The following is an 18832-nucleotide window of genomic DNA, read 5'->3' as shown; positions in this document are numbered from 1 at the left end:
AGGCTTGGAAACAATATTCTGTCCAAAGCTTCCTCAGCCCTTCTATCTATAGAACAGGATCACCACCATGAGATGAGTGCTTCAGGAGGCTGGAGACACATAGGATAAAACATAGATATGATTGTAAACTGACAAAGACTGTCTAACACAGAGCTCAAAACTTGGGCATCCAAATGACTGCTGCAGTATTTGTTCTGCAGTTGTTAAAGACTTCCAGTTTGTTGTTGATTGTCTTTCATTTTCAAAGACCAAAGAGCATAGGGTGATGTCTTGACTTGTGTGTGATTTGAATTCAAGTGAGGTAGAATTGTACAAAATCATCATCCCCACTCTCCCAGAGGCACCAAAATCTAGTGACAAGACAAGTCAGGTCAAGTATTCATGACCTGGGATGGAGTGGATGACCTTGGGGTCTTCAATGTCTGACCAAGCTCTAAGCACTCCACAGTGCCTACTTCTGCCACCTTCGTGGTCATTGGAATAAATTATTCTCATATGTCCATTACAGGAAGTCTTCACATTGTGAGGTAACCCCTATAGACCTAATTCACCAATCAGTTTGTGACCCATTAGTTACCCTCAACCTGGTTAGCTTATCTGCCTAGTTTGGCTATATCTGCTACAGCTTCTCGGAGCCAAAGGTGAGAGTTCAGTGAGAGGTAGACACCAAAGGTAGATGGTGCTAGTCCTCCTTGAACAATCATACACCCCAAGACCTTAGGTAGACTCTCTTGAAATAATAAAGTAATTTACATAAGCCATATTAAAAAATCTCCTGAATTTATGAACAAAAGTTTCAACCCCCCAAAAGAATCTCCAGCCCAATTCTCCACTTTGTTCTCTAGACTTGTATCAAAATCACATTTGGCTAGTTTCTAAATCAAGCCTATCCTCAAAGGACAGCAATTTGCTGCCATTGAAGCATTATCTCCTCATAATGCTGCACATGCTTTGCCTGTCAACTATTCTAGTTGCAGTTTTGATATGGTATGGAGCATTTGTTTCAACCACTGAGGCAACATCAACTCTAGTTTGTAAAAGATCTAGGAAGGACAAAGATGATTAAATCATCCTATTTTTATTCATAGATTAAATAAAAAATACTTCAAGTTCCGACAGGAAATAGGTTTCAGAGTATAGTACTGTCTCAAGTCTGTGTGCTTTTTCCTAGTCTAAGCGTCATACTTCAACATGCCAGTTGGATTTCAAATTCCATAGTTAGCTGTGATCTATAACTCTCACCAGAGTGCTAACTCATGCTCATTTTCTCCTCTGTCTCACTATCTTCCTCTCCCAGACATTTTTTTTCTCTTCTTTCCTTGGAATTGACCTTTGTGGACAGGTAATTAGTTCATTTTTCTGCCTACTGCTCACTGGCACACCCAGGCTTGGAGGGTCAGTGTTATTGGAACTTTTCAAGCAAATTAATAAACCACCATATCAGAGCACCACTGTAAATATTGTTTATTTTGGCATAGTACTTGATAAAGCTGCTTGCTATTCTTGTGGGGGAAAAAGAAGGAAAAAATGGGCTAGATTTGTGATCTTCAACTTTTTTTATCATGCCTCACCCCAGTAAAAAAATTTCAAGTACACTTCCATATATAATATATATATTTACTTCTTTATAAGTTGTATAGCTTTATATATGCATAATGCATGTACCAGTAATTCTGAACATCAGAAAATCTATAAAAAATAGAAAATTTAAAGGGATGAAATAAAGCAAAAAAGATTTGGAGTCAGGAGACACTTTTGTTTGAATTCTATCACTGGATAGTAGATAGTATGGGTAAGTCAATTAGCTTTGCTTAACTCACCTGTTAAATGGAGATAATGATGTTTTAATTACTATAATTATCATGATGAATATCCTTTGGAAAAAACTTAAGACTCTGAAGACCAGGAATGTTTTCACTTTTTACCTCTGCCTCTTGGGAATCTCTGGTTCCCTTCAAAACTCATACAGTCATTAAAAAAAAAAAAAAACCTCGTACAGTCAGGGCAGCTAATAGCTCAATGGATTGAGAAGCAAGTATAGAGACAGGTGGTTCTGGGTTCTGTAAGAAATAAAATTTATTTATTATATCTATATATTAAAAATATGTGGCCGCCAGGAATCAACAATTCAGGTTGATTCCGTAATTAAATCAGACCCAAGTCAGCATCGGGTTGAGGAGTTTATTTACAATCAGGAAGGTAAAGTAGGGATAAAGAGAAGAGGGAGGTTAGAAGTCTAAATAAAATGAAGCTGTAAGTCACAAGGCCCAACAGCCAGATAGGCAGAGTTTAGCAGAGTTTAGAATTGGCCCAGCTAGGCCAAGGAAGCCAGCCTAACTTACCCACGTGACAATACAGAGTGTAAGCTGTCTGTGGTCTCAGGAGATGCTTCTTCCTCCAGTTCCAGAGGACAACTGCCCCCACAGGAAGTTCACTCACTTACTTAAAGAGATAGTGTCTTTCATCACTTCCTGTGGTCCACCTCTAATTCAAATGGACAAATGGCAGTTTCTACATTGATTTGGACTGCCCAAAGGGCAGTCCCTTATTCTTGATTTGTTACTTATTGTCACGTGTGGGTAACTCGTCTCCCCTCCCCACTAAGGGAGGTGGGAGTGACATCATTAGCATGCCTGGGTTGAGTAGATTTTTGACTATTAATGGGATCTGGCTAATTCTATTTACACAATCCCCCCTGATGATCATTGGGTGCCTAGTCACCCCAAGTGATCATGTTACACAACCATCTTCTACCACAAAGGTCCTTCTAACTACAATAGTTAGAGATAAGAGGGAAATGGAAAAGAGAGAAAGCAAAACCAATGTTTTGCTAAGCGCGTTGACAAGAAACCAATTGGGGGCAGTCCCCAATCGGCACATCATGTACAATTAAAGTAGCTGTTCAAAACCCATCAGTCCATTCATTAGTACCCAAAGTTCGTTCTGGATCACTTGATGCAACAAACCCCATCAGTTCAATCAATTGCAACCCAAAGTTCATTCTGGATCTCTTGATTAAACGTAGGTTCTTCAGGCATCTCTCTGCAAACAGTTCATTCTCTGGATTAAGGAATCAGCAAGTTTCTTTCCCTGAGAATTTTCTCAAACAAAACCAAAAATTAAATCTTGGATATAATAAAAATACAATCCCCCCTGATGTGGGTATTTAGAAAGAAATACCCAGATCAGCTCAATATATACAGTTGAGTCATGGGGTTGTATGAGTAAATTCAAAAGAAAAAGAAAGAAAAAAAAATATAAAAATCAAATAGAAGAAAATTGAAGCTTTTGAAAAAAAACATTAAAGTCAAAATCAAATATCAAAAGTTATGTACATAAAAAATTTTTGAAGAAAACAAAATAAAATTATAACAGGCCCTTGTATTAGGGTCTAATCAATTATAATTTCCATCCTACTAGTCTGTAGGATACAATGCAGTAATACTGCACTTACCCATTTGCAGCTAAGACTACAGGAAGTTGCCATTCTATAAGAGAGAAAAAAGGACCAGATTTAAATGCAAGGGAAGCGTCTGTCATTCCCTTTTACTCTCAGGAGTATATGGGTGAGCCAAATAATAGCCAACCTGCGGTACCTGACTGGCAGTGTAGTTCGGAGAGTCCTACGTCTTAACATATGTTAAGCGTCGCAGCTTCGATTCTTACACTGAGTTCAAGTCCTCAGTGTTGGCGTGGGAGTACCTCAAGCCCACCTGTATATGTATGATCTCTTTAACCTCGTGCTCCTTGGCACTGTGCAGATGTTCTCAGAAATCCCATTGGATTTGTCGGTCGGTCTTCATGACCTTGTGCTTTCCTTAGCACCATTAATGGCTCATGTGTTCCCTTCTCCTGGAATTAGACAGAAGCATTAATCACAGTCCCATAACATTTAACAATGTATGGCAAGTTCTTGGAGTCTACACCTTGTGAGTAAGCAGTAATATTACAGCAATTATATATATATATATTAAAATTATAGCATTGCAAAAAAAATAAATAAATAATGAAAAAAATTAAGTGATTATATGTACTCAAGTACAAGAAATGAGAAAAAAAACAAAAAAATATCAATTATTCTATTAAAAGATATTAGGAAATCAATAAGAAATTAGAATAAAATCAGGGAAAGAATCAAGACAAACCAATGATTCCAAATTAACATCCATGAGTCCATGAACTGTTATCTCCAATGCAGGTAACAGGAAACAGTCAATCAGGTTCAATAGAAGATGCCCTCTTTACATGTGAGCAATGAATCCAAGAGTCCTTTTCTCCGATCTTTATAGCTGTTGGGGTGGTTATTAAAATTTCAAACGGGCCATCCCATGAAGGCTGGGTTGCCCCAGTGCGCTGGAAGTTCTTTATATACACTTTGTCTCCTGAATTCAGGTCGTGAAGTGAAAAGTCTATTGGTCCTGCTTGTACTGCAGTTCCAGATTCATGGAGTTCACGTAGTCTGTGTTGCAATTCCTGTATATAGGAAGCAATAGAAGTATCTCCTCCTAATAGTGATGTATATGCAGGAGAAAAAGGTTTAGCCTGTATAGGAGGATGTCCAAAAAGCATCTCATATGGTGAGATGTGTAGATCTCCTCTAGGTCTGCTTCTAAGATAAAATAGAGCTAGAGGGAGAATTTCAGGCCATTTTAGATGTGTCTCAGTACATAATTTGCCAATCATGGTTTTAAGTTCTCTGTTCATCCGTTCAACTTGGCCTGAGCTCTGGGGGTGATATGGTACATGGAATTTTGGAGTTATCCCCAGGCATGAATATATTTCAGATAAAACTGAGTCAGTAAAGTGACTCCCTCTGTCCGAGTCAATACGTGCAGGCAGACCAAAACGAGGAATGATTTCTTTTAAAAGCACCTTGGCAACAAAGGCTGACGTGGCTCGGGCAGTAGGAAATGCTTCCGGCCACCTGGTCAGTTGATCCACTATGACCAGACAGAATTTATATTGTCCAGCCTTTGGCATTGTTATGAAATCAATTTGTAGGTGCTCAAAAGGTGTGTAAGCCAGTGGACGCCCACCAAAAGCCTTGCCACGAAAAGCGTGTTGGTTATATGCTTGGCAAGTAGGGCAAGCTGCACACACTTTAGAGGCTATAGTGGTTATGCCAGGAGCTATCCATACTCTCTTAACAGAGTTCACGATGCCCTGGGTACCAAAATGACCATTTTTATGAATAGATTGGCAAATTTGGCGATAAAAGTGTCTAGGGAGCAGGGGTTTTCCTTCAGAGGACACCCATACTCCATTTATCTGTTTGGCTTTAAATTTCTGCTTCCATTTTGTTATTTCCTTCTCATCATAGGAAAGTGATAAATTTGAGTCATCAGGGGTTGTTAATGTTAAAATTAATTCAGGCCCTTCTATTGCTGCTAGCTTTGCAGCAATATCTGCCCGATTATTTCCCTTAGAGACAGGGTCAGTGCCACATGTATGAGCAGAGCAGTGAACTACAGCTAGGGCTTTAGGTAGCTGGAGAGCAGAAAGAACTTCATTAATAATTTTTGCATTAGCTATAGATTTTCCAGCTGAGGTTAAAAATCCTCTCTGGAGCCAAAACATACCCACTGCATGACATATTCCAAATGCATATCGAGAATCTGTATAAATTGTAGCCTTTTTATCTTTGGCAATTATACATGCATGTTTTAGAGCTATGAGTTCTGCGGCTTGAGCACTTAGATTTGAGGGCAGTGAAGCTGACCATACAGTGTTAAATTCTGTAACTACAGCAGCTCCAGTGTAGCGTATGCCATCCCTCATAAATGAAGAGCCATCAGTAAATAAAACTAGATCAGGATTCTCTAAAGGAGTGTCCAGGAGATCGTCTCGAGGCTTTTCAGCCATGGACACTAGTGTTTCACAATTATGTAAAGGTTCTTCTGAAACTGGTAAATCTGGAAGCAAGGTGGCTGAGTTAAGGGTTGTACAACGTTTTAAAGTAATATTTTCATTATTTAGCAAGGTTATTTCATACCTTGTAATTCTCTGATCAGAAAATGCCTGTGTTCTATGTCTTAGCAGTAATGCTTCCACTTCATGTGGGCACATAATTATTAATGGGCATCCCAATACTAGATCAACAGTTTTTGTCACTAACAGAGCTGTGGCAGCTACACCTCTAAGGCATGGTGGTGCACCTGCAGCTATAGGGTCTAGCTGAGCTGAATAATAAGCAATTGGACGCTGGTATGGTCCCAAAGTTTGGGTTAAAACACCTGAAGCTACTCCTCTACGCTCATGTACATATAAAGTAAATGGTTTGTTATAATCTGGGATGCCTAGAGCAGGAGCAGACAGAATAGCTTGTTTTAAATTCGATAGAGCTAACTTGTGTTCTGGCTCTAATTTAAGTGGTTCAGGGACTGAATCTTTTGTTAATGCTATAAGGGGTTTAGTAATTTCCCCATAGCAAGGGATCCATTGTCTGCAGAAACCTGTTGCTCCTAGGATTGCTCTTAAGTGTTTTTTAGTGGTAGGGTTGCTCAATTTTTGAATATTTTCAATGCGCTTAGGGGATATATGTCGTGCACCAGCTGTCAAGATGAACCCCAAAAATTGCACTCTGGGGAGACACCACTGCACTTTTTCTTTTGCTATTTTATAAATTATAAAAATGAAAAATGATAAAGGCTGGTATAAATATATAAATTAGTATTTTAATTAAAGCCATGTTGATAGATAAAATCATTAGACCACGCGCTTGTAAGCATTCAAAACTGCCGCCACCTCCATTACTGTCTCCTGTTTCCTGGAAGCGCCTACTCGCAAAAGAGAGACCACTCCCTCCTAACCCAGGAGATTTAAGCTCTCCCCTGCGTCAAGACGTCGGAAACGGAAACCCGTTGGACCACGGGAAATGTAGTTTGATATATTTTCCAAATTTCACTTTTTACAGTTCATATCTCAGACACTTCCTATCTGTGTGACCTGGGCTAGTCTCTTAACCTCCCTTGCCTGCCCTTACCACTCTTCTGCCTTGTAACCAATATACAGTATTGATTCTAAGATGGAAAGTAAGGGTTTAAAAAAGAGAAGACTCTCATAGGATACCTTTCCCGGTACCCTCCACTGTACCCTCATCATAACTCAATATTTAAATTAATTAAATTAATTTGAATTAAAGTAGTAATACTTTCTTCTATATGTTTTAGATTTATTTATGTATATATTGTTTCCCACCCTTAAGTAAAATATATGTTCTTTGAGAACAACTTTTATTTTTGTCTTCATAACCCTAGCATCTAGCACCTAGTAGTAGGTGCTTAATTAATTTCTGTCAAGTTGAGTTGAATTGCATTGCATTAACTGTAAGTTTCACCTTTACTATAATTTCCTCTTCCAACCATTGGGTCTGATTTCTATTTTCCATTTCAGAATTTTCCCCAAAAGTCTTATGACCTCCATGAAGGCTGTTCTGACCCTTCTTTTTATCTCTGACATCTTATGGGCATTATTTTCTGTGATATTTTTTGGATACATTTTTCCTAATGTCACCACTGGTATTGTTACTTTGTCCCAGAAAACTGTCAGCCTCTTGAAGGCAGGTATTATTTTTTAAGTATTTCTATTCTCCTCCATAGCTTTTCACACAAGGCTGGTCAAATAGAAAGCAAGTAAACATATGTTGAATGATTCTATTTTTATTTGTGTATTTTGATGTATATTTTTAGAGAGGATTATTACTTTCAGAATAAAGAAATAAATATTTGTTGAATGATTAGATTGAAATTTCAGCTTTGAAATAGGCAATAAACCATATAGCAGTGAATGCCAAGATATCTCAACCTCTCCCCAATCATGAGATCATCACTGTAGGGCTGAAAGGGATCATAGATGCTACCTAGTTCTTATTTTGCAGATGTGGAAACTAAGGGTCCTAAATTATAAGCCATATGGCCAAGATCATAGAGTTAGTGAGTATAGTATAGACTATAGTAAAATTGATCATATCCTTTGACTTTAAATCCATTGTCTTTTCCTCTATGTCATTGAATTTCATATTTCCTCTCTTTATGCACCCTGATTCTAGGGCAAGGGACATACAGTTAGTTGATTTAATTTTTTTCCAAAAAATATTTTATTAATCACCTAGTATGTAGAAGGTAAGGTATAAAGTACTGAGGATACAAAGGTAGGTGCCTTGATAGTGCACTAAGATTGAGAGGGATGACAGGACAAGAACATAAATAAATAGGGTATCTGGAAGATTAAGATTCATACAAAGGCAACATATTCTGAGAAATTTTATAAATTCTTTTGAAAGGGAGGGAGGTTATAAAAGAAGGCTTCATGGAAGCAAGAAGTTGCTTTTTAAAAGCAACTGAGTTGGGCCTTGAAGTAAAGGAAAGACATTGTGGTGGTGATAAGTCCATTTTAAGGATGGGGGGGATAGCATGAGCAAGGATATGACAGGGTAAAGCAATAATAGAAAAGAAGGAGGAGAAGAGGAGAAATTTTCCATTGGGAATATAATATGGAGGATGGGAAAGGGAGTAATATTAGACTGGGAAGATAGCAAAGAGGATTTTGATGGTAAGGATTAAATATTTATACTTTTATTTTCAAAGTAATGGGGAGGTATTAAAGGTTTCTGAGTAGAAATGTGATATTCATGTATCAGGAAGATTACTCAGGCAGGAATGTGGAAAATAGATGGAAGAAGAAGAGACTGGAAGTAGAAAGAACAATATTAAAAGAATCAGAGGATTAGAAAAGAAAATTTGGAAGAGACCTTAAAGCTCATAGTCTAACCCCTCTCATTTTATAGCTGAAGTGACTATTCCAAAATTATCTAGGAAGCAAGTGATAGAGCAATGATCCAAACCTAAGGTATCTGGCTTAATTGTCATTCATCTGCACTGCTATCCTAGGCAAGAAAAGAGGAGTGCCTGGAGTGCAAGTAAAGAGGAAGGTCTGGATGCAGGAAATGTGATGGTAGAAACAAAAGGACATTAGGGGTTAGTATGTGGCAGGGGGGAGTAAAAAATGTCATTAAGCCTATGTAGCTGGAAAAATGATTTTATTAACAGGAATTAGTAAGCTGGGGGATGGACAGGTTTAGTAGGAAGATTATCAGTTCACTTTATCCTCTTCTGAGTAAAGGAAATATATTTACATACATATATATGTATGTTATCTTTATTCATAAACATAAAATTTTATTTATTTATTTATTTGATGTTGATCAATATCAATGAATGAATATATTTTATATATAGTATCTTATTACATATACACATACACGAAACACATGATTGAGATGTGAGCTGAGAGAAGAAGATGACAAAGAAGTGCCACCAATGGTGATAAAGGCCTAGATCTCTTGAGGAGCCTTCACAAAGCAGATATTGATTATAGTGGAGGTCAGTTTCAAAGTCACTCGACCCTAACGGTTAATAGTCACAGAGGTTAATATGAGTCTCAGAGGTAATAAATCTGAATATGCAGAAAAGCCATGGGAAGGAGGTTTTCTAAGCATCACTCCTAAAATGAGCAGGAATAGTAGACAGGTTGGGACCAGGTCATATAGAGTCTTAAATGCCAGACTAAAGCATTTGGATTTTATTGGGCAATTAATGGGGGTCACAGAAATTTTTGAAAGGAAGGGAAGCTGGAAGGGGAGGCACAATGAGAGCTTTACTTCAGAAAGCCTAATCTGTGAGCAATGTGAAAAACTGGAGGGAGAGGACCAGCATAAGTTTTTGTTTGCTTTTTATTATGACACTCAATCTGAGCCATTGTTAAGGACATGCTAATTAGACCTTGTTTTTTTTAATATGTGTGACCTATGTCCTGAATATGGGAACAGAATTTGAACAGGTTGCAAGATGAGCCCCTGAGAATTCAAGGTCTAAAGGCAGGAAAAACATCCAGTTTGGTATTCAGTACAGTCCTTGATATACTGTCAATGTTTAATATATATAGTCCCCAGTGGACAAGACTAAGCCAACTTCTGTTTATACCACAAATTTTCCCTCCTTTTTTCCCCTCCTACTTTTATTTTATTTTTATTTTATTTATTTTTAATTTTTTAGGACAGTGAGCTTCTGACTTTTAATATCTCCCAACACCAGTCGTGGTGGAGTGAGAATGGACCGGGCTGTGTCCGGAAGGAAGCCCCAGTGGCTGGGATCACAGGCTTGGACAGCCAGTCCTACGTCTCTGTGATTGGCTGTACACTGGAGTATCGGTACATTGAAGTCATGCACAGCTCCTTCCAGATCCTGCTGGCGGTGAGTAGAAGTGGAAACATCTGAATCCAGACAAGATTTTCTGAAACCAGGCAGACACCTGTATCTGAGAGCAACTTCATGGCGTTATAGAGTCCTGCAATTAATCTTAGAGATCATCTTATCTAACCTGTAAGCCTTTCCTGAGCCCTTTAGTCCTAATGCCTTCCCTCTGTGAATTATTTTCAGTTTTTCCTTTATATGTCTTGTTGGTACATGGCTGTTTACATGCCATCTCTCCCATTAGACTGTGACCTCCTTCAGGGCAGGGACTCTTTTGTCTTTCTTCTATTCCCAACACTTCACATTGTGCCTGGTACATAGTAGGTACTAAGTAAATATTTATTGACTGACTAAACAGGAATCTCTTCTTACAACATTCTCAACAGTGATCATCCATCTAGCCTCCTCTTAAAAACTCCTAGAAGGAATTTGGGGGAGGAGTGGGGAAATGTCCCAATTTTTAGGCCCTACTTTTTCAAGCTATACATTTTTTTTTTTAAATTTTAAACCCTTAACTTCTGTGTATTGACTTATAGGCAGAAGAGTGGTAAGGGTAGGCAATGGGGGTCAAGTGACTTGCCCAGGGTCACACAGCTGGGAAGTGTCTGAGGCTGGATTTGAACCTAGGACCTCCCGTCTCTAGGCGTGGCTCTCAATCCACTGAGCTACCCAGCTGCCCCCATTTTGGTTTTTTTGATAGCTATGTTCAGGAAGTTTTTCTTTACATCCAACCAAAGTCCACCTCCCTTATAATTTACACATTGCTCCCAATTCTGTTCCCGAGGTTAGATAATTCCTTCATCATATGCTAGTCCTTTAAATACTTGCTGCCAGACATTAGGCCCTCTCTCTATTTTTCCCTTTCTGCCGGTCCTTATTTCATTCTGGTCCACAATTAACCTCCCTACCATACCCTTCTAGGTGATGGAGTTCCAGTTCCCAGAGGAAGCTGAATCTGTGGTTTGGGAGTAGAGAAATTTTCATGGTCTAACCAAATTCAGGAGTAGTAGATAATATGCCTAGTGGTTTAGGTATTAACTTGTCTTGTTGGTCTTTCCATGGATTGGTGGGACTACCTGGGATATAACTCTTAGAACAGTTTGCCCCATTTCTTGGCCTTCATCCTGAATTTATTTCAAATTGGATTCTGAGGATCTTTTCAGACCACTAAAGTTTTATAAGCATGAAATAAAAGCTTGAATTTTTCATCCTTTTTCTTCCTAATCTCTCACTGCCAGGAAAGGGCCCCTTAGTACTTAGCACTCTCCTAATTATTATATAGACTGGAATGCGAATGTGCTCTCTGCCCTCAAAGACTTTAAAGTCTGTAGTATGTATCACAAATATGCTAAGTAGGTTAGATGCCTTATTTTGGTTTGGAATTTATTCATGTTTTTTGTTATTTCAAGTTAAATGGAAGAATTTAAGGTTTTTGTTTTTGATTTTTTTTTTTATTTTAAACCCTTAACTTCTGTGTATTGACTTATAGGTGGAAGAGTGGTAAGGGTGGGCAATGGGGGTCAAGTGACTTGCCCAGGGTCACACAGCTGGGAAGTGTCTGAGGCCAGATTTGAACCTAGGACCTCCCGTCTCTAGGCCTGGCTCTCAATCCACTGAGCTACCCAGCTGCCCCCAAGAATTTAAGTTTAATTGACTTGAAGCGTGTGTCTTATGGAAAAGTGCTTATTAGACAGAAAATAGAAAGAAGCTTCTCACCAACTAAGAGTTGTGGAGACATAGCAGTATTTCTCAGATGTGATTAGTGAGTGTGAGAGATAGCCTGGACTGTCTTCGGAGTGCTCTGTATGTCTCTAGTCTACAAAGAACTTAGAATAATTCCTTCATTTCTATTACCCCTTTCTCCTCCCCATCCCTACTAATTCACTGTGTATGCTTGGACAAGTCATTTTTTTTTCCCTTTTGGTCCCAGTTTCCTCACCTATTCAATGAGGGGGTTGAATTAGGTGACCTCCAAGATCCCTTCTTTTTTTTTTAACTTTTTATTTTTACATCACTTTAATTTCCCTGAATATTTCCCCTCCAGCCCCCCACCCAGAAAGCCATCTCATAACAAAGAATATTTTTTCAAAAGGAAAAAAGAGAGAAGGGAAAAACTAATGAGCAGAATCCAAGATCACTTTTAACTAACATTCAAGGATTCCCTTCTGATGCTTTTCCCATATGGAATGAATGTATGACCTTGTTCCTTTCTCAACCTTCCCATCTATCTCTTCCTGCCCACCACTCAGCTTAATAATATCCCACCTTACAGCAGCTCTGGTTGCTGAGGCCATTGGTTTGTACAGGAAGGAGAGAGTTCAGAGAGACAGCAGCCAGTATGTGCTCTGAGGGCCTCAGGTTGGTGGAAGGGAAGGGAGGTTGGGTCAGCCCAGTCCAGTCCAACTAAGCCCAGGGTGTTATTTCCACCATGCCTTTAGGCTGGCAGGCAGCCCGGAGTTCCTGGGAGCAGAGAGTCTAAATATAACAGTGACCAGCTTTATTTATGGAAAGCAGGTGCTGCATTAATAGCACTGAGCCGCTCTCTGCAGGGGCACCTGTCTCTGCCTAAGTCTGGCCTCCATCAGAGGAATCCTAGCTACATTTCCAAGAACGATGAAATGACAATGTTGATTAAACCAATGAGAAATCTTGCTCTCTTTTTCCTCATCTATAAAAGGGGAGGCAGGACGTTCTGGTTTTCATATTTCAGCCTAGGTTGGGGAAGGGAAGGACACAGGATGAAAATACCTTTTAGAAATAAATAGAGAAAATTGTGTTGGGAAACCCAATATGTTTCTAAATGATTAATGACGAAAGGACACTTGATACTATTCTTTAAGGATCTGAAATGCCATTTAGATCTGGTTTGTCCTGGCAATAGGTCATCAAGAAAGGTAAGGTATAGAGCAGATTACCAAATCTGAACGGGGAAACTGAGACCCAATGTAAAATAGTATCTCTAGGAGGAATCATTTAATTTTTAGGACCCTCTCTCATTATGGCCAGCAAATGCTGCTTTTTTAGTATTGGGGAGGGGGGCTCAGTTACATTAGGTCCTTCCCCAGGATGGTGTTTTGAGGACAGTGCAGAGCTGAGCAGGTTTCCTGGGGGGGAAGAGGGGGAATTTTACTTCAGCTGCTATAAAGTTCCACTATATTTCATTCATTCTTTCACTCATTCAATACATCTTTATGGCCATTGTTCACTGTGGCCTAGCCAATATCCTGACTCCAGGTTAAATGGAATGTAGGGGAATGGAGATCAGGAAAGGAGGGCTTTGGATGTCTCTCAATGAACTCCCTCAGCCACAGTCCTCCTGAGTCTTGTGAGACAACCAGGCAGTTTCCATTCCTGGTGATGCAGAAGACACTAAAAGCTGCAGCCAGCTCATTACATTGATGGGGTCACCATCTCTGCTGTTAGTTTCTCATTTCTCTTCTCTTTGTGTTGGGGTCTGGGAGTGAGCAGGCCTCCCAAATGTTCCCAGTTAATTAATTCTTTGTCATCTGCATGTAAAATCACCTTCGATAAAAAGCTCCCATTGTCTCCAGCCTGTTCATCCCCACCCCACCCCCCTTCCCCTGGGGGCAGCCAGGCTGCTTTACACCCAGAGAGCAGTTTCTGCTTTATTTCTCTCCCTTTTCATGGCTGCACCCTAGAAAGGGGGAAGGGGGAGGGCGGAATCTTGCTTCAGCTGCCAGGAAGTCCCACTATATTTATTCATTCATTCTTTTACTCATTCAGTACATCTTTATTGAATGCCACTAAGGTGCCCAGTGTTCAGTCCCGATGCTAGCTTTTATGAATGGGTGGGTGTGACACTAGCAGGCAGAAGAATTTAACCCTGAGTACACTGGGGCAAGGTGCCAGGGGTTTTCTTACTTAGATGGTATTGAATGCCGAGATAGGATGCTAGAATGTAAGCATCTTGAGAGCAGGGATTGTTTTCTTTTTTGTATCTGTTTCTCCACCATGCTGGGCACATAGCAGGTACTTTACTTATTTATTTTAAACCCTTATCTTCTGTTTTAGAGTCCATTCCAAGGCAGAAGAGTAGTAAAGGCAAGGCAATTGGGATTAGGTGAAATTTGAACCCAGGATTCCTGCCCAACCCATAGTAGGCACTTTAATAAATGCTTGTTGATTGATATCAGAGCTGAGAGTTACTTTATGTAGTCCATGTAGTCCAAAGGGGATTGTTTTATAGATAGGGAAACTGGAGCTTACCTAGAAGAAGAAAGCTGCCCAGTGGAATCAGGGTCAGAGAACTTGGGATAGAACCCAATTCTCCTGATTCCCAGTTCAGGACTCCTTCCACAGCAACATGCAAGGAAGGCTTGACTTCAGAGTCGATAAAAACCTCAGTTCTAATCCTGCTGATATTTGCTGTCCATATACCAATGGACAATTTTTTAAGCTCTCTGATACTTCCTATCTACATCTTTGGGATCTGGATCAGGAACTGAAGCAAAGAAAGACTGTGATAAGCTTAAAATCAAACAGATAGTAAGGAACAGGGCTTCCATTTGAACTCAGTTCTTTTGACTCTAGACAGCTAAGTGGCACAGTAGATAGAGAACTCAGACTGGAGTCAGAAACACCAGAGTTCACAAAATCCAGCCTCAGACACTTAATAATTGGATTACTCTGGGCAAGTTACTTTCACCCTGTTGACCTCAATTTCCTCATCTTTAAAATGAACTGGAGAAGGAAATGGCAAACCACTTTGCCCAAAAACCCCCAGAGAGAGTCATGAAGACTAAGACACAAATGAATAACAACTTTTGACTTCAAACCAAAATTCTTTTCACTTCCTAATGCTGGCTCATAGTAATATATCTGTGGTGCATATCTCAAAGGCTATTGGTGAGGCTCAAAAGAGAGATGTAAAATGCTTTGTAATCTATAACATGTATAAAATCAGCTATTATTATGTTAGACTAGTGCTCTGTGATACCTTGCTTAGTCTATATATAGGCCAAGGAAGAGAGTTACATTCATCTCTTAGAATGGTGTTACATACTAAAATAGTAAAAGTGAAGTAAATGGCCCAAGAGCCATGATCTGCTATTGCTATCTGACTCTAGGAATGTCAGAAATATTGGCTCCCCAAGAACATGTGCTAATATGGCACATGATTTTATATGTCATTTATATACCATGAGAACAGATTGACTTTTACCAAAGTCTCTTCTGGGCACCCCATAGTGTGTGTGGCCAACCTTGATCTCATCAGTCTCCTGCCTTGTTCAGTAGCAGTACATATTTTGACTTCAACTGAGTGTGCAGATAATATGCCAGATCTTATGCAAATCCTCATCTATTTTGGAATCAACAACCCAAATCACTTTTGGTTGTGTGCCAGCAGAAATATTTCCTAGAGAGAAAAGTCTCTCACAATCCCTAACTTCTGCCCTGGTTCTTCTGGTTCAAGGTGCTGGGAAACAGCTGTCTCAATAAAATTATAGGCAAGTCATAGACAGAGTCATTCTTACCCTGTCCCCAGTAAAGAGGAAAGATAAGGTCATTATTCATGATCATGAACATGGACACCCTACGGGCATCTCAAACTCATTATGTTCAAAACAGCACTCATTTTCCTATCCTCAACTCCCCAGATCACCCCTCTTAACTCCCCTGTTTCTTTTGAGGGCACCACCATTCCTCTGATCACTCCTAAGAGATATCCTGGACTCCTAATCTTGTTTTACCCTATTCAAGTCCAGTCAGCTACCAAGTTTTATTTTTCCTGTCTCCTAAAAATCTACTGCTTTTATCTCCTCTCTTCTCATACCACAACTACCCAAATTCAGGTCTTAATGACCCCTTTCTTGCTAAGACTATTTCAAGAGCCTCCTAATGAGTCTTCTACCTCTAAGCCTCTTCCCCTTTTCATCCATCCCCCAACAAAGCTGCCAAATTGATGGTCCTATAATACAAACCTCACTGTACCTCTGCCCTGCTTACAAAGCTTCAGGCTCCAATTGCTTTCAGGATAAAATACAGATTCCTTTGTCTTTTAAAGCCTTTCACAATCTGATTACAACCTATCTTTCCAGACTGATTACACATGCCTGCCTCTCACATCCTCTGTTTTACATTACAATCAAACTGGCTTACTTGCTGTTCCCTGTACTTGCCATTACATCTCTTGACCCCAGAGCCTTTTTGGAAGTTTTCTCTGCCCCAAATGTTCACTCTTTCTCCCCTCTCCTTCTTGGAACTCCTGGATCCTTTGAAGACTCCATGCATGTGTGACCACTTACCAAAAGCCCTGCCTGGTTTCCTCAGGGATTGTTTTGCCCATATTTTAGTGAGATAATTCATTAGTGCAAGCATTTGGGTCTCATAAGACCATTTTATGCGTAAAAAACAAACAAACAAAAAACCCCTCTATTTTCCATCTTAGCAACCACTTAAAGACAGAAGGAAAAGGGCTGGGCAAATGGGGTTAAGTGACTCACCCAGAATCACACTGCTAGGTAGGTCTGAGGTCATATTTGAACCCAGGTCCTGACATTCTATCTACTGAGCTACCCAACTGCCTCCCTTTTACATTCCTACAAATTATTGAGAACCTTAAAGAGCTTTAGTTATGTGGGTTATAGCTATATTTCCCATATTGGAAATTTAAACTGAAAAAATTTCTAATAATTTATCAATTCACTTAAAAATAACATTCCAATTACATGTTAATATAAATGATGTCTTTATGAAACATAACTTTAATTTTTAAAATATATATATTTAGTGAGAAAAGTGTCACTGCTTTATATATTTTTGCAGATCTCTTTACTGTCTGGCTTTGCAGAAGATAGCTGGATTTTCATATCTGCTTCTGCATTTAATCTGTTGCCATGTGTTATTTTGGTGACCATATAGGAAAAGTATCCCACCTCACATAGATATTTTGTTGGAAAGTGGAGGAATGTTGTAATAGGCAAATAACATCTTATTATTGTTACGAAAATAGTTTTTGACTTCTCAGACTCCCTGAAAGGGGCACTTGGTCCTTACTTTTAGAACCACTGTTGGAGGGAGTTCCTGGAAAGATGCTTCCTCTTTCCCTGTAGATAGAAATTTAGTCTTAGAATGAACTATCCAGGGTGATGAGAAGTTTAAGTAACTTGATGGTCAAACAAGCCAAAATGTATCAGGGATGGGACTTGAACCCAGGGCTTCTTGGCTCCAAGGTTATAACTATGCACTATACCATGCTGTCTCTCCTATTCTGTATTTATTTTATAGTGCCTCCTCTATATACATGATGTTTCTCTACAAAACCAAAGTTCCTTAAGATGGGCAGTAGATAGAGTACTCTCCTGGAAGATCTGAGTTCAAATATGGCCTCAGACATGACCCTGGGCAAGCCACTTAGCCCTGTTGGCCTTAGTTTCCTCCTCTGTCAAATGGAGATAATAATAATTCAGGGTTATTGTGAGAATAAAATGAATTAATTGGTGAAGCCCTCTGCAAAGACCTTAAAGCACTACATAAATATATTATCATTATTGTGGTTAAGGGCAGTCTTTGTAGCTTCAGTACCCAGCATAGAGGCTGGCACATAGAAGGTACTTACTGAGTGCTTATTGAACTGAATTTTGTTGAAATTGGACAAAGAATTGGATTGGATAACTGCATTTGACCAGTTATTTTCTTGACACACGTTTGCTTCCTTGATCATGTTCTGAGTATTCACCTTTCCATAAGCAACAAACTTTGTGATCTTTGTGCATTTTAGTGTTCCTTATCACAGTATAAGAAACAGGGCAGTTGATTGGCAAATGCTCCTTAAGCAGACCTCATGGAAGGTGGGGACAGTTTGGAAAAGGAATGTGCCAAGTTCTTACAACCTCTGACATGGTGTTGCCAGAGAGATCAGGGATGGGCTCAGAAGTGTTTTCAAGAATGCTGCCCTTGTAACAGAGTTATCATGGCTCAGCCATTTGGTATACTTTGTGCTTCATTCAGGCAGTTGGTCAAAGAGACTGAGGCACAAAAGAATATAGATATACAGAAAAAGCTGCCCAGGTATTCAAATTTTTCAGAGCCGGACTGCTCTGCCATGAAGAAAATTCACCCAGTTATTGTTTTCCTTTCTTTTAACACACTAAACTCTAAAGCCAAAATATAAGGGTTGGTGTAGGGACCCCAGCCCAGAAGCCTTGGCTGTCTGTGAAGTATATGTTTCTAGAAAGCAGGCTTGGGGTGGGAGAGAGTTCCTGCTAGGGTTATTGGAAGCCCTCTTTGTGTCTCAACAAAACACTAGAAGGTTCAGGGAAGCCAACTCAGGTTTACCCAGTTTGCCATGGGTAGCCAGCTACACACAGATAAAGGAAAGATGATTGTCATTGTAAAAAGAGAAGCTCCATGATAAAATGAACTCTTTGAGGCATTCCCTTAATGAAGTTTTCATAGAGTCCCCATTTACAGAAGGAATTGGGTCATAGTCCTTTCCCTATCAACTTCCCTTTCTGTCCCTGTCATTTGTTGGGAGACTGGATCCATAATAGAGAGAGAATTCTCTCCCCTCTCCCTTACACCTCCAACGCCTGTCTGAAATCCTGACAATTCCAGGATAT

General features: G+C 39.5%; 1 protein-coding gene across 1 annotated transcript in view; it reads left to right on the top strand.

The window, feature by feature from the left end:
* The window catches only part of NKAIN4 (sodium/potassium transporting ATPase interacting 4), a 120164-nt gene that overhangs the window by 78809 nt on the left and 22523 nt on the right, over positions 1-18832 (top strand). Inside the window, exon 4 of the mRNA XM_044661166.1 lies at positions 10053-10250. Coding sequence (XP_044517101.1) covers positions 10053-10250 — 198 coding nt within the window. The remainder of the gene's footprint in view (positions 1-10052; positions 10251-18832) is intronic.

Source organism: Gracilinanus agilis, chromosome 2 (genome assembly GCF_016433145.1).
Source record: "Gracilinanus agilis isolate LMUSP501 chromosome 2, AgileGrace, whole genome shotgun sequence".
In the NCBI taxonomy this organism is placed as follows: Eukaryota; Metazoa; Chordata; class Mammalia; order Didelphimorphia; family Didelphidae; genus Gracilinanus; species Gracilinanus agilis.
This window is presented reverse-complemented; position numbering and strand designations above follow the sequence as displayed.